A 23323-nucleotide genomic window follows, 5' to 3' on the forward strand; every position below is an offset into this window, starting at 1 on the left:
CCAAATATTCTCGATTGGGTTTTGACCTGGCCAAAATATCCCATTAATTGAATTATCAGAAAACCATTTTTTGTGACTTTAGCAGTGTGTGCAGGGGCATTATCATGTTGAAAAATAATGTTCTGAGATATTCCCAGGTTCTGGATACTTGGAAACAGTATAATATATACCCTAACCCCTCTTTTCGAGGGCCGGGCCGCATCCGTCGTTATCCTGGTTCATGTAAGCATACTTGTGATGTACTTCTGGCAGTGTTCGTCGCTCCCAACCCACAGGACCATAGATGCAACCCAGCAGGGCTACATTCTTACTTGTCTAGTGGTGGACCCCTTAAGGGTGATCAGACTTTCACTGGTCACTGGAAAATATCTTCTGCTGCTCAGGGCACGCGAAATGTGCATGACCCTAAGTCCGTGTGGCAACATTGTCGATTTCGGCCGTCACTCTGGCTTCGTGCTGGATCCAGTCTGTCTCCTTCATCATCTGGCGTCAGGGGATATCTGAAACAAACTGTATCTTCATTTAGGCCGGCAAGCGAGAAACAAGGAAAAACTCTGGGGCATTTTTATATAACGAAACAAAATAATTATTCATAAATCGTTTTACACTTGTTTAGTCGAGTTCTTTGATTCAAGCTTCATGATGCAGGTTGCATACTTAAGTTCCACTAATCAATTTTCCAGCTAAGAACAAGACCCTTTCAACTTGGCGGGGTGAGAGCAATGTGTACGTTTCGATGCCAGTCAGTAAAAAAGGATTCTGGACCCGAACTCCAAAAAGTCAATCGTTTTTATCAAATCAGAAATTCCTCCCTCCACCTTTTGGAGTTATTCTTTCTTTTTCTTTTAGAGCTTATCTCTACTAGACCTCAAACCCCCACCTGCACTGAGGTTTTTTTTACTTATTACCAATTAGGCAGGTCGAACGATGCCTGGCGGCGACCCTTTGACCCCCCATTCTTCATACCTATCAACAGAGGTTTTTAAAAAAACCTTTCCGTTGTTGATATATAACATCAGATGAGATAAACAAATTATTATTTGTTTCCTCTCTTCCTCTATATGATAAAAACAAGACCATCTCTTTTGACATGTAGATAATTCCAAACCCGTCTCCCTTCTTCTCTTCCTCTATTTGAAAAGCAAGATCATCTGGTGTCGCCAGGGATCTCGTCATAACAGTCCTGTTTCTAATATTTGAACGTATTCCTTTGCATTGATTGACTTCTCACATCTAATAAGTTCCCCAACTCCTGCTGCAGTAAAAGTTCCCCATACCATTATCTCCATTCCAGTGTTTAACTGTCGTTTTTATGCAATTCGGTGAGAATGTTTCTCCAGTTCTTCAATTGCACCATTCGGGAGCATCACTAACAAGAAAAAATCTTGATTCATCTGACTAGAAAACATTCCTGAACCGGTTTGTATCTTTCTTGCCATAATACGAGAAAAATCTCTATCATTGATGTTCTTCTAGATAAAAATGGCTTCTTTGCACACCTTTTAGAAGAAAATTCCATTTCTTTCATTCGTCTAGATATTGTATATCTAGAAAGAGAATTTCTATTTTGAATTCTTTGCTATGGTCAACATAAGTTTTCTTTCAATCCTTCAAAACAGTTAATTTAAGCCTGTGGTCGTCCTTTAAAGTGAATGCTCTAGCATTCGACTTCGAACCTTTGACCAATTCGCTTCACTACAGGAAGATGTTTTCACTTTTTCTTTTCTTAAAATATCAAAAATCTGCTTGTAAGTCATTTTGGACTGCCTTAATCCTGCAATTCGTTTTTTTATATCCTTGCCAAGATGCGGTCGTACTATATTTAGGATTAATTTTTCCACTTATTATATGCTATAATAATAATGATCTGCAAAATAGAAATTTTTAGTTAAAAAAAACCATGGAAAAATATTGAAAAATCGATTTCCTCCTTTCACTCTTGGCCCATTTTTTTTTTTTTTTTTTTGCTCATGAGTGTATTGGTTCCGAAAAGAAAATGAATTGCATCATATCTTTTTTATTAAACGGCTATATGACATTAAAAAAAATCTTGCTCTCTCACAACACTATTATTTTCATTCATCGAAAGGAAGTTTCGCAAGACGAAACGTTGATGATACATAACTTGATTTGTTTCTTTTTTATCTCCTTATTTTGTTGGAATACTATTTCCATTATTCTCATCATTAATATGTATGTGTGCATGCATATATATATATATAATTTTTTTTTTTTTTTCTTTTTAAGTTTGTTTTTGAAATGTTACTTTCAATGTATACCGTTATTGTTTAACAGGTCTAGATTGTCATTTTAAAACCATTCACTGTTAATTTTGAGTTAAGCTCAATGTGTCTATTTTAATAGGGCAGAGCATATATAGTGTAAAATTTTGATGAAAATTCAAAGACTCACGTTTTCATTTTATAACCTTCGTTTATTTTCTGGATTTTTTCCATTTACAGCTGTTTCATTAATATATATATATATATATATATATATATATATATATATATATATATATCTCGCTTGACAGTTAGAATAAAATAGTACGATGATGAATATGGACAACATATTTGACCTGTATTGTTTTCATTTTATAACCTTCGTTTATTTCCTGGATTTTTTCCATTACAGCTGTTTCATTAATATATATATATATATATATATATATCTCGCTTGACAGTGAGAATAAAATAGTACGATGAGGAATATGGACAACATATTTGACCTGTATTGTTTTCATTTTATTAAAAAAAATCTTTTAGTTACGAATTTGGTTTAAAAAATGATTTCTTATGTTTGATTGTAATTTTTGCTTTAAATAAAATTTAAAATTTCAGATGAACATGTTGACCTGGGATGCTCAGCATAAAACGAACCTCGAACAAAGTTATTGTTACTGTGGCGGTCCAGGAGAGTAAGTAGGAAAAACATTTGCAGTAATTCTCAAAGTAGTAGTAGTAGTTATTACTAATAGTAATTGTTATTAGTTATTATTGTAATTCTTATTAGTTATTATTAATAGTAATTATAATTGGTTATTATTAATAGCTATTATGATGGGTTATTAATAACAATTATGATTGGATATTAAGTTATGATGATTGATTATTATTAAGTTATGATGATTGATTATTATTAAGTTATGATGATTGATTATTATTAAATTATGATGATTGATTATTATTAAGTTATGATGATTGATTATTATTAAGTTATGATGATTGATTATTATTAAGTTATGATGATTGATTATTATTAAGTTATGATGATTGATTATTATTAAGTTATGATGATTGATTATTATTAAGTTATGATGATTGATTATTATTAAGTTATGATGATTGATTATTATAAGGTTATGATGATTGATTATTATTAATAGTTATGATGATTGGTTATTATTAATAGTTATGATGATTGGTTATTATTAATAGTTATGATGATTGGTTATTATTAATAGTTATGATGATTGGTTATTATTAATAGTTATGATGATTGGTTATTAATAGTTATGATGATTGGTTAATATTAATAGTTATGATGATTGGTTATTATTAATAGTTATGATGATTGGTTATTATTAATAGTTATGATGATTGGTTATTATTGCTAGTTATTATGATTGGTTATTATTGCTAGTTATTATGATTGGTTATTATTGCTAGTTATTATGATTGGTTATTATTGCTAGTTATGATGATTGGTTATTATTGCTAGTTATGATGATTGGTTATTATTGCTAGTTATGATGATTGGTTATTATTGCTAGTTATGATGATTGGTTATTATTGCTAGTTATGATGATTGGTTATTATTGCTAGTTATGATGATTGGTTATTATTGCTAGTTATGATGATTGGTTATTATTAATAGTTATTATGATTGGTTATTATTGATAGTTATTATGATTGGTTATTATTGATAGTTATGATGATTGGTTATTATTGATAGTTATGATGATTGGTTATTATTGATAGTTATTATGATTGGCTATTATTAATAGTTATGATGATTGGCTATTATTAATAGTTATGATGATTGGTTATTATTAATAGTTATGATGATTGGTTATTATTAATAGTTATGATGATTGGTTATTATTAATAGTTATTATGATTGGTTATTATTAATAGTTATTATGATTGGTTATTATTAATAGTTATTATGATTGGTTATTATTAATAGTTATGATGATTGGTTATTATTAATAGTTATGATGATTGGTTATTATTAATAGTTATGATGATTGGTTATTATTAATAGTTATTATGATTGGTTATTATTAATAGTTATTATGATTGGTTATTATTAATAGTTATTATGATTGGTTATTATTAATAGTTATTATGATTGGTTATTATTAATAGTTATTATGATTGGTTATTATTAATAGTTATTATGATTGGTTATTATTAATAGTTATTATGATTGGTTATTATTAATAGTTATTATGATTGGTTATTATTAATAGTTATTATGATTGGTTATTATTAATAGTTATTATGATTGGTTATTATTAATAGTTATTATGATTGGTTATTATTGATTGCAATTATGATTGGTTATTATTGATTGCAATTATGATTGGTTATTATTGATTGCAATTATGATTGGTGCTTATTTAGAATTACACATTAAGAGAAATAAAATCTTTATTATGGATGTCCTTGTCACAAAACGAAGGTGTCATATTGTGAAAATTAGGTAGCGTGATTACGTTTTTTTTTTGTTTTTTTTTAATTAAAATAAAATTTTAGGAGGAAGCTAATATGAGGTCAGAAGCGGCCATGTTGTTTTAAATTTTGCCAAAATTCATAAGCAGTTTAAGGTGAAGGACTTAAGGTTTTGTGCCAATTTTTCGATATTTGTCGTCCAAAATGTCAGGCTTCAAAATGATACCAGTCTTGTGAAAATCCATTGCCTCTGTCAAAAGTTTTTGCGAGACATACAAACATACACACACACATTTTCGTTTTTCTATATATAGAAAATAATGTTGTGATTTTAAAAATAAAAAAAATATATCCATATGACTTGGGTGAACCAGCTTGAATTGAAACGAAAGCAAAACTTATGAAGGATTCTTGGTAAAACTATTTATTACAAGAAATGGAAGGTCATAACAATTAAACGACAGTCACTCGGAAGAAAAAAGATGTAATCATGACTGAGAACATAACACACGCTATTGTATTGATATATAGATTACTTATTTTCTCTATCCTTGAAGATTTTTATGGGAAGATATAAAAGTAGCTAATTCATTAAAAAAAAAGTCAGATTTAATAAATTAGTTTATTTTCATGTATTTTGCTATAAGTTTGTTTCACCACATCTAAATGACGGTGTTTGCTGTGGGTGCTAGCATAATTACACTAAACCGTCAGTAATCATATGTTGAAAAAGAAATTTAGTCGATGTTTACATATCTGTGTGTATATGTATGTGTATAATATATATATATGATTAGTTTTTTCGGAACAAAATCCAGCTGAGTGCTCAATTAAAAGGAAAATCTGAAAATAAGAGCGAAAGTAATGAGTATTGGCTGAAGAGAGCTTGATCTGGATATCTTAAACGGTCCTAATTATCGGGCTTGAAACCGACGGTACCAATGACTTATCTCATCTGTACACAAAATACAATATATATATATATGTAAATAAATAAAAAGGAACAAACCGTATTATGTGTTCATCAACGTTTTGTCTTTATTTCGAGAGAAGAAGTCTCGAAATAAAGACGAAACGTTGATGAACACATAATATGGTTTGTTCCTTTTTATTTCTCTATTTTGTCGGAATACTATTTCCATTATTTTCATCATATATATAAATTTCCCCCAAACCTCTGGCCTTGATAGAGGGGAGACTAAAATTTGCTGCTTTGATTTTAAATGATGTTGTAGCTGCCCTCTTTGGTTTTCATACATAAAGTAAATTTCACAGTGTATAAAGATCATTTGATACTGGAGATATTCATAATTGTATCCTATTTCTAAAAAAGAGATATAACATGAGAAATATTTGGAATCAAGTCTCCCCTTGCTGTTGTTTCAGATCATTTGAAACCATAGCAGCAAGTTTTAGTCTCCCCTTTATCAAGGAAATAAATATATATATATATATATATATATTTGTAGTCATCAACATGCAGTCCTGTTTCATTGTATCACAACTCATCAGTGCCGCTAGACTAGCACCTCTCCTCAACCAAGGATTTAACCTAGAACCATCACGTTGACAGTCAGCAGTTCTACCGATCGACCTACGGGAGCGGCGCCCGTAAATTATCTCACCAAATGTTTATTTAAACAAACATTTGTCCACCACTTTTACAGTGCTCGAACCGCTTGTTATAAACAAACAGCGTCGCATTTTTCAGCCAATTAAATAGTGGGTGAGATTATTTACGACAGTGCTCAACCCAAAGAGGGGGCCTTACAATATATATGGATATATCTATATTCGTAGCCAAATTGAATATTGAAATGCTCATATCTTTTTATTCTATGGGACAAAACTACATAAAAATTTTCAGGCTTTTTGGAGATTATAATACTATTCTATGGTTAAAATTTTATAATATTATATAATTTATAGTATTATAATTCTATTCTAAGGTTAAAATTTTTATAACAATTGGTAAAAAAGAACCAATAAAATATGCCTATATTTTGTATATACAGTGTCCTGCAGGTCAGCTTCAGTTTTGCTGCTTTGGCATGAATTTTGCTTAGGGTTTTTTTTTTCCTTGGTTGTCTCCCCTGTGTCTTGCCAGACCACTATTATTTTTAAAATGTAATCAGAGTGGCTGATGAGTCATAGAGGACGAAACACGTGTCTGGATAATTACATTTTAAAAATAATATATATACCGCTCCCCATGTGGGGGTACCAAATTGGTTAAAAGGGAAAATTATTCCCAACTTGCATTTAGGTAAAAATGCACTTTCGTAAATAATTGAATTCATTCAAAACATATCGCTAAAACGAAAACAAACAACATATATATATATATATATATATATATATGAGCAAACAGTTAATAAAATATGTTAAAAAACACCTTGAAATGAGTTAAAAACATATTTAATCTGAAAAGGAAACACAAGATAAATGGATAGTCCTTAATCTGCGGAGTTTCGAAGAAATACTCTCCTTCTAATCAGAGGGTAGGAATTAGCAAAATGCGGGATCGAATATATATATATATATATATATATATTTGGTAAAACTGGTAATTAGTAAAAACCTGAAGAGAGTGCTCAATACTATTGCAGAGCAAATGTGTTTTATTTTTTTTATTACTGTTTTATCTGTTTGGTTACATATGTTTCGGATGTTGGACCATGTTTACGATCCAACAGCCTCGTTAGACCTTACAGAAATGGTTGTTAGTATTAGAAAGAAGTGTTTTAGAAATTTGCAGGTTTTTTGAAGAGTATCCTGCAGGCCAGTTTCAGTTTTGTTGCTTTAGGATTAATTTTGCTTGTTTTTTTTTTTTTGTTTTTTTCCTTGATTGTCTCCCCTGTGGCCTTGCCAGACCACTAATATATATATATCAATTGTGAATGTTTTTGAATGTTTGCGATAAAGATAATTCAGGTTATTTGAATGATGGTTCTCATCGAGGATGTTATGAGGGGCGTGCAATAAGTAATGCCTCTGACCCACTTCCAGTTGTGTGGTCTAGCTGAAAGTTTGCATATGCAATGATTTATATCTCTATGGGTTATGTGGCAAATTACAGCTCTGAACTAATTGTGGTTTCTGTTTTACTGATGTTTGAACTGAGTTAGGTGTGAAATGGAGCCTGTTAAATGTCGAGCAGTGATCCAGTTTTTGTATTTGAAAGGACGCACACTACAGAAGACTTTTGATGAAATGAAAGTAACTTATGGTGATAATGCCCCATCATATGACCTTGTAAAACACTAGCATCGTGAATTCAAACATGGCCGGAAGTCTGTGGAAACAGCTCCTAGACCTGGTCACCCCCTTTCTGCCATTGATGAGGCATCTGTTCGTCAAGTTGAGGCTGCCATTTTGGAAGCTTGGCGCATTACTATTCGCCAAATAGCCCAAGATGTCAAGATTAGTACAGGGTCTGTGGAAACTATCATTCATGACCATTTGCATATGCATAAGGTGTCTGCCAGATGGATTCCCAGGTTGCTAACACCATTCCAGAAGCGAGAACGCGTCGAGTGATCGAGGATGAATTTGGAGATGTGCCAAGAAGATGAGTCAGTTTTCCAAAAGACTGATTACACAGAATGAAACCTGGGTCCATCACTATGATTCAGAGACCAAAGCCCAGTCAATGCAGTGGAAGCACATGGACTCACCACCTCCAAAGAAGGCAAGGGTGCAGCCCTCCGCTGGCAAGGTCATGCTCACAGTCTTCAGGGACCAGGATGGAGTAGTGATGAGATTTCCTGGCAAAGGGTACCACAATTACAGGAGCCTATTATACTTTACTTTTGAGGAAATTAAGGGAAGCTATCAAAATCAAGAGGCGGGGCAAGATCAGCAAAGGTACCCTCCTCCTGCGGGACAATGCTCCAGTTTACAACTCGCATGTCGCCAGATCAGAAGCACAGACGTGTGGTTATGAAATCCTTCCCATCCTCCCTACTCTCCTGACTTTGCACCCTCTGACTTTCACCTCTTCCCAGCCATGAAGTTGTTTTTGAAAGGAAAGCGTTTCCCAGATGATGCAGCCTTGATTTCTGAAGTCACGTTGTGGTTGGAGGACCAACCTGAGGTGTTCTACAAAAACGGTCTCCAGAGCTGCATCAAACGATGGGAGAAATGCATAACTCTGTGTGGTTCCTATGTAGAGAAAGACTAATAACTGTGCCAGGTTTCGTTGCTCTACTGCTATGGGAAGTGGGTTAGGGGCATTACTTATTGCACGCCCCTCCTATTCTTATACAAACCCACAGCAAATCAAATTTAATGATTAGTAATAGGTACTTTTATATATATAAAAGGTACTTTCTCTCTATATGTGTTCCCTATGGAATCTGAAATGACTGTGCTGATTTGTTTTTAAATTTCACACAAATGTAATTTTTGTCTTGGGGTGGTTTTAGGTTTGGAATCTAAATGCTTCTGATAAGTATTAAAAATCGATAATCGAAAAGAAAATCCATTTAAAAATGGAACAGATTGATTTTGACCAAAGTTAACACCTTCATACTGCCTAACATCACAAGTGCACTTGAGAAGTTTTATCACCATACAAACAGAATGACCTGGCATATAAAATCGAAAGTAGGTTGTTTGATAAGAAAAGCACATTCGAAAGAAATGTTTCTGTTTAGAGCACAATTCAATCATGATACTTGACCGTTGCTTCTTAAACTTTAATTTAAGCCATTATATAAAGATAATTTTATAAAATCAATGGTAAATTCTCTACAGTGTAATGTAGACTGTAATTTTGGGGAGGCATGAGTCCCCAACAAAAGCGATCAACCGATTTGTTTGAAAAATGCGTGATTATTTATTTTTTTTTCCCTTTTTTTTGTCTTTTTTTTCTCGTTTCTTTTTTTTTTTTTATTCTTTCCTTTCCACTTTATTTTCTTTCCTTTTTGTAGAATAATCAAAAGAACTGTGTTAGTCAATAACAACAATAATAATAATAATAATAGCAGCAACACTTACCAAGGGTTCAGCTTATGCACAAGACTGACACCAGATTGAGCTGGACTGAGGGCTTGTATTTATGTACAAGCATATCCAATCAGGTGATTCAGCCAATCATAATCCAAAGAATAGACTGGCCCATGTGTGCACAATGGTATCTCCCATTGTGCCATAAATAGTTCTCCTCTTTCATGAGAGGTAACTTTAGTCTTTGCCAAGTTATCCACAACTTGAACGCTGACCGAAAATCCACTACACAATCCAATACTTTTTTCTTATTCTCAACATTGCATAAATTTTTTCTATTTTCTTTTTACCTTTTTTTTTGCTGTTTTTCTTTTATTGTTTTTTCTTTTCCTTTTTCTTTATTTTTTCTTTGCCCTTTCATTTTGCCTTGTTTTCTTTCTCTGCCTTTCCCGTTTTATTTCCTTGTCTTCTTTTTCATTCTCAATATAACATTTTTTTTCTCTCTCTGCAGTTGGTACTTGAAAATGCTTCAATGTTGTCGATGCCGAATGTGGTTCCACGAAGGTAAGATCCATCGTTTCTTTTCACAATCTTGAAATTATGATTACAATTTATTTATAAAACACCAGCGAGGGGTACTCGGCGTTGCCCGGGTGTTTGGAGGTGTGTGGGGGTGTTAAAAAAAAAGTAAGTATGAGGATCGAACCCGAACCGTTGAGGCAAAGTTGTGAAAAAAAAAAACCCAAAAAAACGTGCGACGTTAACCATTGCCCCACCGCGACGTGCTTACTGAAACACGTTTGAATTTATTTAATTACTTGGATTTAGCAGGTGCTCGTTTTAATGAGTTAATGAGGTCAAGTTTGACTGCGGGATTTCATTTACTGCTGAACGCCCCCAGATGTTATAGGAAAAAGACTAACCCACATGCGGCGAGCGACAAATATTGAATATTTATCTTCCTGAAATCGAGCAAATTAAATAGACAGGCAAGCTTCGTTGTTAACTGTGAGATATTACGATTTATATGTGATATAAAAAGTTTTAAAAAGTTGTGAAGCGAGCGACTGCTTCTCTGAAAGAAGCCTTTTGTAGACACACAGAAAAAACGAACACACACACATTTTCGCTTTTATATTTATAGATGAACGGGAAATGTGGAGAAAAAAAGAAATTATCTTAAAATGATGTCGACTGAGGTGAATTTGTTGAACTATTAAAAACAAAAAGATAAAATAAAGAGGTGGCAGAAATGAGGTATTCAGAAGTCTGCCTATTTGGTATTTAAGACCTGCCTTCCTTCTATTGGCTCAGTTAACTTTTAAAAAAAATATATTGCAAAAGTTAATTTAAAAAAAAATATATTGCAAAATTATTTATAAACCTGTGTCGGTTTCTCTATGAAATCTAAAATATATCCTGCCTTGACAGAGTTCAAAATAGACTTTGTAGCATAGTTGGGGGAGGGGGGGGTCCTTTTTTCTTCCTTGCAACCTCTTTCCCACAGAAGAAACGTTGTGAGCCTGTCTCTGCTTTATCGTTATTTTCATGACAAGTGCTCGTCCGAGCTCCAATCTATGGTCCCCCTTCGCCAAACTTTCACGAGAAACACTCGTCTAGCTGAAAACACTATCAATAATTTCCCACACTCTTTATCTATGCCTAAACCAAAATGTAGATTCCATGAACAAAGTTTCTTTCTTAGAACTGCACGCCTGTGGAACTCTTTTCCTTTTGCCTGCTTTCCAGCTGACTATAATATGGTCGTCTTCAAGTCCAACGTACACAAGGAATCCAATTCACCAAATTTCAACTACTAACAATTATTACAACATTGTCCCATTGACCACTGTACGCTTATTCACCCTTATCCTTGAGTAGCCTCTGGGCCTTTATAAGTGGTAACTCCTTTGTTAAAAAAAAAAGAAAGAAAATCTTATGAACCTTATTGAAAAACGCTAGAAATTTGAATAAGAAATACAAACACAAAGTCAATAAAAACAAAAACTCTGTAATGTTGTCCGGGGAACCAACACGTTGTAGCCTCAGTCACAAAACAAAGAAAAGAATTTCAACTCTCTTTTTTTGTTTTAGAACAACTTTTATTTTCTCATTCTAGTTTTCTTTTTCCTTACGGTGACGTAATTGTATTGGAATTGGGAATTTAGAACGGAATCGTAAATTTTATCGGAGTCAGGAATTTAGAACAGAATTGGTAATTGTATTGAAATCAGAAATTTATAACAGAATCGATAAATCGTATTGGAATCAGAAATTTATAACAGAATCGATAAATCGTATTGGAATCAGAAATTTATAACAGAATCGATAAATTGTATTGGAATCAGAAATTTATAACAGAATCGATAAATTGTATTGGAATCAGAAATTTATAACGGAATCGGTAATTTATAACAGAATTGGTAATTGTATTGGAATTTGGAATTTAGAAGATAGCGGTTTCAATCCTACCCAGCAGGCCAGAGGATGAGTTGGCCAAAATGTGGTGAGACAGTAACTATGGAAGGCAGTAATTACTGGGGATAAGTTAGAAGACTCGGAATTCCTATCCTGTTGTGGTTAATCATCTGAAGAAGACCAGAGGATGAGTTGGCCAAAACGTGTTGAAACAACAACTATGAAGATGAGGATGACAATTCGCAACAGCATGAATACACAACGATGATTGATTATTTTATTAGGAGTTTTGTGTTTCCGTCGACGTAACCTCTCTGACCTTTGTCATGTTTGTCCGGAATTCCTGAATATTAAAAAACAAAAATGAAGAAAAATCAAAGAAAATATCGTATTCCAAAAATCTTGTAAATTGATCAAATAGTTTTATTTAATAAGTAAAATAATTTATAAGTGATTAATGGGAATTAGTTGGCATTACAGCAAAAATCTTGCAAAGCCAAGATAGTGATGGACAGCCAGTTCCAAGACTGGCAGCAAATACCGCAGATGTGTGGACGAGATGCTTTAATGATTTGTAACCATGTCTTCAGCTGACCTCGTCGGCTTTTTCACTGATCTTGGAGTCGTTCTTGAGCTATTATTTTGTGGATGACTCTTCTGAGTTATGGCGCGCAGTGTGGCCAAACCAACAAAGTTTTCCCCCCTTTTAAAAGCGTTTGCTTAAGGAGGAAGGGAAGGGTGATCCTGCATCGCGTCCACATTTGTGTCTGTAAAAACAAGTCTGATCTCATTTTATTCATTTTCAAATTTATTTTTTAACATAAAACCTAAAAAAATTTAAAAAAGAAAAATTTTTTTTCCCCTCTCTTTTTCCCCCAGCATGTATCCAGTGCCTCGACCAACCCTTGCTTTATGGGGACAAGTTTTACCTGTTTGTTTGTTCTTTCTGCAACTCGGGACCGGAATACTTGAAGCGCATTCAGCTAAAATGGTCAGTCTGTATTTTGATATAGTATCCAGTTTTGTAATCTGTGTACGACAAGTGCCCTTGCTGATTCTGTCTGTGATATTTAAGCATGACTGATTAGGTCATGACAAAAATGTCTTTAACTTAAGGGGGAATTAGAAAGAAATGGTGCAAATTCAAAATTGAACCTAATACAATCTTTATGATCTATGTGCCTGTCATGAAACTAAAATGTCATATTCCAAAAGTCACGTAAATTGTAGTTTTGTGGGTTTCTTTCCAAATTTTATGACTAAGTGAAACATGTCATATTTAATAAAGAGACAACTAAATTATACCAAGATTGTAAAATCAACCTTGTAAAATGCCTACAATATACTATTAATTGCTAAAATTCATTAAAAATGATATAAAAAAAAACTACTTGATCAATTTACGTGATTTTTGTGGAATGTGACATGTTCATTTTGTGGCAGGTACATATATCATAAAGAATTTTCCCTTTTTTTTTTTTTTTTTTTTTTTTTTTTTTTTGTGGACTTCTGGATAAAAATTCAACATAAAGGAAGAAAATGCTCTCATTTAATCTAAAATTTTTCATTTAAAAGAAAAAAAAATACTTTTTAAAAATTGTAGATGTTTTTTAGCAGTAAATTTTTTTATTTTTGTTGTACTCATGTTCATCCCTAACAATGCATATCCCCACTTGGACGTAAGGGGCTACTATTAAGGACCAGCTTTATAAAGATTAACAAGATGTTGGTTCACACTACATTTAAAGTTCTGCATGTCAGTAATGTCAGAAAAGCAGGTTGCGGGAAGGGAATTCCAAAGTCTAACTGTTCGAGGGCAGGGCAAAAACTATTAGAGTAGAAAGCTTTCTGGCATTTAGAGACGTCAACAGTGAAGGAGCGTGATTTTGTTGCTATGCGGGTTAGTTAGGGATACGAGTTCATCAGAGCACATTCCATTAAAATATTTGTAAAATGGGCACAGATGCAACATTGCGGTGATGGGACAGTGGTGGGAGCTTAGTTGATAAATTGGGACCTATTAGATTGGAGACTTTGTTTTGGACCCTATCGAAAGGGGAGAGACTAGTAAAAGACGCCTCAGCCCAGTAGCACTGATTATTTATTTTTTTTTTTTTTTGATAGGGTGTTGAGATGGCTCCAAAAAAGACATTTTGAATAAACTCAGAAAATCCTCTGATTGGTCCAAATTATTATTTTTTTAATTCAGGTAGATGGATGCGTGAATCTGTTTATATATAAAAAAAAAAAAAAAGTTCAAGCATTTTTAATTTGAATACCAAAGATTAAACGACGTTACATACAACTGTTAATGTGTCTTTATTGCATCGTATATCGGACAGTTCTGGTATAAACTTTCTAATTGTGTTGTTTTGATTTCAGGGTAGACATCATACAGCTTGCTTTGTTCGACTTGTCGATCAGGCATCAGAAAAAATATTACGATTTGGACAAAGTCCTCCTGCCTTGGATCGCCATGAATCATGAGACTGTGCAATTAGACTCTGTAAGTATTAATTTTTGACGAAAAGTTTTAATACAATACATTTTGGTTTCTATTCTCGGTGGTGGCACACGTCTTTTTTTTTTTTTTTTTTATTAACTTTAAATCATTGCTATATATTGAGTTCAAGATAACAATAATAAATACGAAATCTGCATTAATCAGAATATCATGATTACATGTATTTTACAACGGACAATGCCAAGTGGCCTGCTAGTGATGTATAATTAATAAAAGCTAACACATCTTTTTCCTTTCATAAAAATAGAAATTTAGGTAAAAATTTCATGAAGTGTTTTTTTTTTTTTTTTTTTTTAAACTTGACTGAGCTGAGGATCAGCTATCCTTCTTCAGGATCCTGATTTTAACTTTTCAACAGTCGTTGCCGCCAGTTAAATTGAATCTGCATTATTTCATTCTCTTCTGGCGAAACGAAGGCATAGAGATAAAAAGAAATCGGAAGAGGCATACCTACTTATTACATATTGTTACATTTTAACGGATTCTTCTGGATTTTCACCTATTCAGAAGCCGGTGTCGACATTGGTTGGACCCTTTTCAACCATAGGTTTTTATCAACAGTTTGAGTTCAGCGAACCACTGCTATATATGCCAAACTTTTAATAAAATTTTTTTTTTTTTTTTCAACTTTACTTTTCTCCCCAAAAGGACAAGAAAGCATAAGACCCCAAAATGTGGGGAGCTGGTGCGCCTCCAAAAGGGCTTGCCGCACTAGATGCAACATCTGACCTCTACAGCTTGCCTGTTTTTTTTATTTATTTATATATATATATATATATATATATATACACACACACACGAGTCACCACTTATCAAGGGCTAAAGGCCACTCAAGGATAAGGTTTAGCGAATGTAAGGTGGTAGTATAATAATCAATGATGGTGTAGATTGGGTAGAATTTGGATTCTTTAAGGGGACGACTCGACAAGAACTTGTTTACATCGGACTTGAAGGCTACCATATTGTAATCGGCCCGAGAAGCAGGCCAGTGGAACAGTGTTCCACGGGTGGGCAGTTCTGAGTAAGAAGCTTTGTTCATGGAATCTGCATTTAGATTTAGGCACACACAGAGAGTTGGAGGATTGTTGGTAGTAGTTGTAGCTAGTCAAGTCTATTTTTGTGAAAGTTTGGCAAGGAGGGGGGGGCATAGATTGGAGCTCAGACGAGCACTTGCCATTAGAATTCAATCCCGTGGACTACTGTGTGGAACACAGTTGATAAAGATACCACCTGGTGATGTCTGAGGTAAAGTTGGTATTCAGGCTTCTTTGGAACGACACTGAAGATTGCATGCGCCAGGTTCAAGTTCCACTCGGAGGCCATGGTGGAAGCTGAAGGCAGTTTTTTCAAGTAAATTGTATTTAGCAAAAGATCTTCTGAGAGAATTTTGAGAAGATATCAATTATTAGCCAAGATAGTTTTTTGTTTTTCTTTCCTTCCCCAAAAATGTCAGCTTAATTTTGAACACCATCTATATATAATTTTACATAATTTTTATACATCCGTTCTAATTGTTTTTTTTTCCTTCTTCTTCTTCCTGTCTTCATAGCAACTGGAAACACGTGATCAGAGTGAATTAAAAGAAATAATCCTTGAAACCCTCCGAAGTCACAAAAAGCGGTAAGTTGTCAAAAATAGTGTTTCACATTATTTGGACTTTTCCGACTATTTTCGTTTTGGTCAATATAACCTACCACCTTCTTCAGTTATATCTTGTTGAACTCTAGGAATCTGCAGTAAGATTTGAAATGTTCTTGTCCCGTCAGCCATGACTGGGTAGAAGTCCTCAGTAATTCGCATTTGTATTTTGAGTATCATCTGCATTGAGGATTGAACCATCAACCTCCAGAAGAGTGTCACTTACAACTAAATATACTAAGTACTTTATCCATTATGCCACGGGTAGATAAATACTTGGTTCAAAATTTTGTGGAAATTACTGAGTTTGACAGCATACGCTTAAAGAAGGTCGAAGATCACATCGACCGAAACATTGTGCAAATAACATTCAAGATGAGAACAGTAGTCCGAAGAATCTAAATGACACAAATATTCAATCCTCATCTCAAAAATTCAGTAACATAAAAAAAGGTTTTGAGATAAGGCCTGATGGTTTATTTTACTTGTTTTGATCGGACTATTGTTCTCACCTCGAGTGTTATTTGTGCAACATTTCGATCGGATTGACCTTCGACCATCTTCATGCATGTTGGTTGTTGTTTGAAAAAGAAAAGAGAAGAGTTACTGGTTCTGTAGATATTTTCGAATTTGTCAACCAATTTATTTTTCACAAATTTGAAACTAAAACTGTAAAATAGACTCAGGATATGAAAATATCTATGGAGTCGGTAACTTTTCTCTTTTCTTTTCTAAACAACAACCAACATGTCTGAAGACGGCAGAAGGACAATCCGACCGAAACATTGCACAAATAACACTCAAGATGAGAACGATAGCCCGAACAATACAAGTGATATAAAAAAGATTTTATTTGATCATTTATCGTTGTTAATCCGTATTCGTACATTTTTGAATGAATCACTTGATTATTGTTGGCATTTGTTTCCATGATATCTTTCTAATTAGAATTCTTTCTATAAAGGCATTGTGCACTTACGGGATGGACCACATGAAGGTTGCCAACATCTCTAGATGAAAGTGTTTCTGTGGAATAAACTGGATTCAAATTCAGAACAGCAATCTTGCCAGTCAATGTCGTTGAGCCATCATTACTTCTCTCATACTGTCGTATTTCTTCTGTATCTAAAAAATACTTTGGTAAAAAATATAAGGATGTATTTTATTGTTCAATAATAATCGATGGGTGAGGTGTGTGAGAGAAATTGAAGAAGCGTTAAAACTGGTGGATGTTGACAATTTGGACTAGCTTATATAACACTTTCGGATGCCCACACATCCACTTGTAAACACTCGCTTTAGAATTTCACTTTTGTTGGCACTATATATAACCAAACCTCTAGAGTGTTTAGTGGCTTTTCTTTAAAATAAAAAAATAAAAAAAATTAATAAAAAATATAAATTTGGCCATGAAGAGGTCCAACTATTTTTTATGTTTGACCAAAACATATTTGTATAAATAAAAATCTTATAGAAGTTTTTTAAAATGGTGACTATTTAAAAGCTTGTCAAAATTTATATATATATGGGTTTGTATTACTGTACACATAAATTCGAAAAAGTTGTCACAAAACAAATATATAACAAATAAATGTTATCAAAGGCAAGCTAAGTTACTTTTCTACCAAACTGGATCTATTTTTCGTGTTTTTATTCAATGTAACATGTTTATTCAGCTAGAAAAACATAGTGTTTACCGATGTATTGGAAAATTCAAGATGGCGTCTGACTCCCTCTTTAACACGGAAAGTTTGGGAAAAGGTGTTATAAATAAAAAAACTAGACAAAATACTATTAAAAACCCGCTGAATATGTCAAGCTATGTCACGGTAACATATATTGAGCCAGTATTTTATCCAGTTTTTTATTTATAACACCTTTTCCCAAACTAATGTGTTAAAGAGGGAGTCAGACACCATCTTGAATTTTCCAATACATCGGTAAACACTGTATGGTTTTCGAGCTGAATAAACATATTACATTGAATAAAAACACGAAAAATATATCTAGTTTGGTAGAAAAGTAACTTATCTTGCCTTTGATAACATTTGTTATATATTTGTTTTTTGACAACTTTTTCGAATCTATGTGTACAGTAATACAAGCCCATATATATATTTATTTATTTATTTATTTTTTTTTTAGATTTCAGTGTGGCCGTGAAATAAAGAAGAGCTGTAGTCTGTGGGGTCTTCGCCTACGCCTGCCACCGTCTCCCCCTACATTTGACCTTCCCATCGATGGTCAAATCACAGACGAAGTAATGAGCAATTTACAGATGAAAGGCCGGAAAACAAAGACATTTGTTCCAGTCGAATGGTAAAAACCACACACACTTCACTCTCCCTCTCTTGCTAATCGCTTTTTCTTTAAACAGAAGTTTTCCATTTCTATTGTTAAGTGCTGTTAATCCAGCGTCAGTCCTGTAGGAACATTTACATATGTGACACAAACTCTTTTGTTTTTTTGTGCTTATTATATATATATATATACTAGACTACACGTGACCCGTTGTGTCAGTATATTATATTAGCTATGAAATTCATGTATGAGCGTGACACTTGTGACATAAAGAAAATAGGTTTTTTTGACATAACAGAAACATTTCTATGAAAGTATATTAAAATGAAAAAAGAATATAGATAGATTCTATGAGTTGTTCTGTTTATAATTGTTTATTTTTGAGAAAAAAAATGAACAGCCACTGAATTATAAGTAGTTTGCCATACTTATAGGTAAATGTGCACTGAACAGATACCATAATAATTAAGGTTAAATTCAAATTTTGATATGTCTTTTAATTTAAACGCAAACAAAAAAAAAAACAATTGGGACGCTGAAAACGTACACAGTAAAACAATGTTTTATTGTCGCGTTGATTATTTATTTGTAACGCAAATTTAAAAAAATCATTTTCGGAGTTATTTATGTTGGTAGTGTAGAAGAAAATGTATGTATGTTTTTTTTAGAAAGGTGTATTAAAAAAATGGAGAATAAATTTTTAAAAAACGTAAGTGGTGGGTAAATCGCCGTTGTAAAATGCTCTTATGGTTGTCAACAGGTTAAAGTTGATTTATTTGTAAGAAAATTGCGTTAAAATAACTGAAACGTAATAACGTAATACTGAAATGAACGATTAAAAAAATGCAGAAAGTATTAATAATTGTTTATTTGGATAATTTAAATGCGAAAAAAAAAAAATAATTGGGATGCTGAAAATGTACACAGTAAAATAATGTTTTATTGTCACGTTGATTATTTGTTTATGTGTGCATAGGCAAACGGAAGTCGTAAACCGGATGTTGAGTTACAATAAGGCCATTTGAGTTTTATAATTAGATAGATACTAGCAGAAGTACCTGTCGTTGACTGGGTTCAAAAAGAGTCTTCAAAAAATGGACTCTGATGTATGATAGTGTGAAAGCTTATGAAAAGGATGGGTGTAAAAAAAAAAAAAAAATAACTTCCAATTTGGAGGCATCAAAACAAAAGCTATCATAGAAAAAAGAATTTTCATTTTTGATTCCAAATATTTCTCGTATGTTATATCTCCCCTCTTTTGGAAATAGGATATGATTATGAATATCTCCGGTGTCAAATAATCTTTATACACTGTGAAATTTACTTCATGTATGAAAATCAAAGAGGGGAGATATAACATATGGGAAATATATGGAATCAAGTCTCCCCTTGCTGTTATTTCAGATCATTTGAAACCATAGCAGCAAATTTTAATTTCCCCTCCAAGGCCAGAGGTTTTGGGAAAATATCAGATATTTTGTAATTCATATGCAAAACTAGGAAAACAAATGACTATGGTTGAAACATTTTATTACTATAAGAAAGTGCCAAAGATAGGCTCTGGATAGTAGATGATCCCCAAAATGTGTGACTGGAGAGGAAAATATCACATAGCCCACTACACAATTCAGGTTATTAGCTTCCCAACGAGTCTTCATTTATTAAATTCTGATCAATAGTTGCTGAGATTTGGAACTTACAAAATTGCCAAAAAAGGTGGCTTTTATATATATATATATATATATATATATATATATATATATATATATATATATAAAGCTGGACGTCTGTGTGTGTCTGGTCACGAATAGGCTCCTATATGGTTCACTATTATAGAAAACAGATCACATATAATGATAGATGTATCGAGACACAGAAATGGGTATGTTTGATCTGGCATAATGATGCTTCATTAAAATTGTGGGTTCTGCGTACGTGCCTGGTCCACAAAGTATGGAAATAAAAAATTTACAAATTAAAAAGAAACGTTTACAAGTGTATTTGATATAGATGTACATAATAATACTTTGATAAGTATGTTTTAACTTAAATAGGGATGGTATAATAAAATTGTGGGGTCTGCATTCGTGCCTGGTCTACATAGAATGGAAATAGGCACAAACTTTAATAAAGACTTTTCATATCTATCCGCGTAAGTATACTTTGATAATTATGTTTCAGTTTGAAGAAATATGGTATAATAAAATTATGGGGTGTTCGTTCGCGCCTGACCTCCATAGAATGGAAATATGTCACAAAGTTTAACAAGGTTTTTTAATATAGATCCACAGAATATTGTGCTAAGTGTTTCAGTGTGAACAGATATGATATAATAAATTATGAGGTTTATCTATTTTATTTTTACTTTCATCATATTTTGCTTTGGTTTTGATACCCCCAAATTCGAAGCTATCTCTTTACAACCCTTCCTTTTCATAACCTATCACACTTTAAAAAATCAGAGTCCATTTTCTGTAGGCTGTTTTTGAACCCAGTCAATGACGGGTACTTTTGCTAGTATATATATATATATATATATATATATATATATATACATACACACACACACACAAGGGGCGAGCAATAAGTAATGCCCCTGACCCACTTCCCATAGCAGTAGAGCAACAAAACTTGGCACAGTTATCAGTCTTTCTCTACACAGGAACCACCCAGAGTTATGCATTTCTCCCATCGTTTGATGCAGCTCTGGAGACCGTTTTTGTAGAACACCCCAGGTTGGTCCTTCAACCACGACGTGACTTCAGAAATCAAGGCGGCATCATCTTTTCAAAAACAACTTGATGGCTGGGAAGAGGTGAAAGTCATAGGGTACAAGGTCAGGATAGTAGGGAGGATGGAGAAGGATTTCATAACCACATGCTCGTGCTTCTGATCTGGCGACATGTGAGTTGTGGACGGAGCATTGTCCTGCAGGAGGAGGGTACCTTTGCTGATCTTGCCTCGCCTCTTGATTTTGATAGTTTCCCTTAATTTCCTCAAAAGTAAAGCATAATAGGCTCCTATAATTGTGGTACCTTTGCCAGGAAATCTGTCATCACTACTCTGTCCTGGTCCCAGAAGACTGTGAGCATGATCTTGCCAATGGAGGACTGCACCCTTTCCTTCTTTGGAGGTGGTGAGTCCAAGTAATTCCACTGCATTGACTGGGCTTTGGTCTCTGGATCATAGTGATGGACCCAGGCTTCATCCTGTGCAATCAGTCTTTTGAAAAACTTTGACTCATCTTCTTGGCACATCTCTAAATTCATCCTTGAGCACTCGACGCATTCTCGCTTCTGGAATGGTGTTAGCAACCTGGGAATCCATCTGGCAGACACCTTATGCATATGCAAATGGTTATGAATGATAGTTTCCACAGACCCTGTACTAATCTTGACATCTTGTGCTATTTGGCAAATAGTAATGTGCCGATCTTCCAAAATGGCAACCTCAACTTGACAGACAGATGCCTCATCAATGGCAGAAGAGAGGCGACCAGATCTGGGAGCTGTTTCCATAGACTTCCTGCCATGTTTGAATTTACGATGCTAGCGTTTTACAAGGTCATATGATGGGACATTATCACCATAAGTTTCTTTCATTTCATCAAAAGTCTCCTGTTGTGTGCGTCATTTCAAATACAAAAACCCGGATCACTGCTAGACATTCAACAGGCTCCATTTCACACCTGACTCAGTTCAGACACTTGTAAAACAGAAACCACAATTAGTTCAGAGCTGTAATTTGCCACATAACCCGTAGAGATATAAATCATTGCACATGCAAAATTTCAGCAGATAACTGGAAGTGGGTCAGGGGCATTACTTATTGCATGCCCCTTGTATTTATATTTAAATATTTTTTGCGGGGTACAAAATTTTATTACGGCTATATAAAGCCCGATTTTAAACCCGTTTGAAATATATATATACTCGTAGTCATATTGAAATGCTCATATCTTTGGTTCTATGGGACGAAACTATATAAAAATTTGCAGGCCTTTTGAAGATTATAATACTATTCTATGGTTTTAATTTTGATGACAATTGGTGAAAAAAAACCCCAAAAATATACCCAAATTTACCTACATTTGTATATATATTGTCCTGGCAGGCAGCTTTAGTTTTGCTGCTTTGGTTGTCTTCCCTGTGGCCTTGCCAGGCCACTAATGTGTGTGATTAAAAAAAAAAAAAAAAGAGATAGAATCCGAAATGCTTAACATTTAGCTTGTCTTATGCAGTGTTTGCCAAGAATGGAAACAGCTAAAAATGGTCCATGGCACAAATATCGTTTCATATATGCTAATAAATGTGAATGATAGAAAAGACTTGTCCTGCCTTGATAGGGTTCAAAATAGACTTCGTGGCCTGGTGGGAGATGTCCTTTTCTCTTCGCTACAACCTCTATCTCACAGAAGAGATGTTGCGAGTTTGTCTCTACTTTATCGTTATTTTCATGGAAAGTGTTCAACTGAGCTTCAATCTATGGTCCCCGCTCGCCAAACTTTCACAAGAAACACTAGACTAGCTGAAAACATTATCAATAATTTTCCCCAATCTTTATCTGTACCTAAACCTAAACATAGATTCCATGATCAAAGCTTCTTTCTGAGAACTGCACGCCTGTGGAATTGTCTTCCGTTTTCCTGCTTTCCAGCTTTCTATAATATGGTTGTCTTCAAGTCCAACGTGAACAAGTTTCTGATGAGTCGTTCCACTTAAGTTAACAAATTTACCGAACTTCCATTACTATCGATTACTATATTGTCCTTTTGACTACTCTACACTCTTTAACCTTTATCCTTGAGTGGCCTATC

General features: G+C 33.6%; 1 protein-coding gene across 1 annotated transcript in view; it reads left to right on the top strand.

Annotated features, from left to right (window-relative positions):
- The window catches only part of LOC145268652 (metal-response element-binding transcription factor 2-like), a 122755-nt gene that overhangs the window by 90665 nt on the left and 8767 nt on the right, over positions 1-23323 (top strand). The window contains exons 8-13 of the mRNA XM_080124137.1: positions 2841-2917; positions 10138-10190; positions 12924-13035; positions 14427-14550; positions 16118-16188; positions 18352-18525. Coding sequence (XP_079980263.1) covers positions 2841-2917; positions 10138-10190; positions 12924-13035; positions 14427-14550; positions 16118-16188; positions 18352-18525 — 611 coding nt within the window. The remainder of the gene's footprint in view (positions 1-2840; positions 2918-10137; positions 10191-12923; positions 13036-14426; positions 14551-16117; positions 16189-18351; positions 18526-23323) is intronic.

Source organism: Euprymna scolopes, chromosome 44, assembly GCF_053919585.1.
Source record: "Euprymna scolopes isolate OS-2025 chromosome 44, ASM5391958v1, whole genome shotgun sequence".
NCBI classification, from domain to species: domain Eukaryota; kingdom Metazoa; phylum Mollusca; class Cephalopoda; order Sepiida; family Sepiolidae; genus Euprymna; species Euprymna scolopes.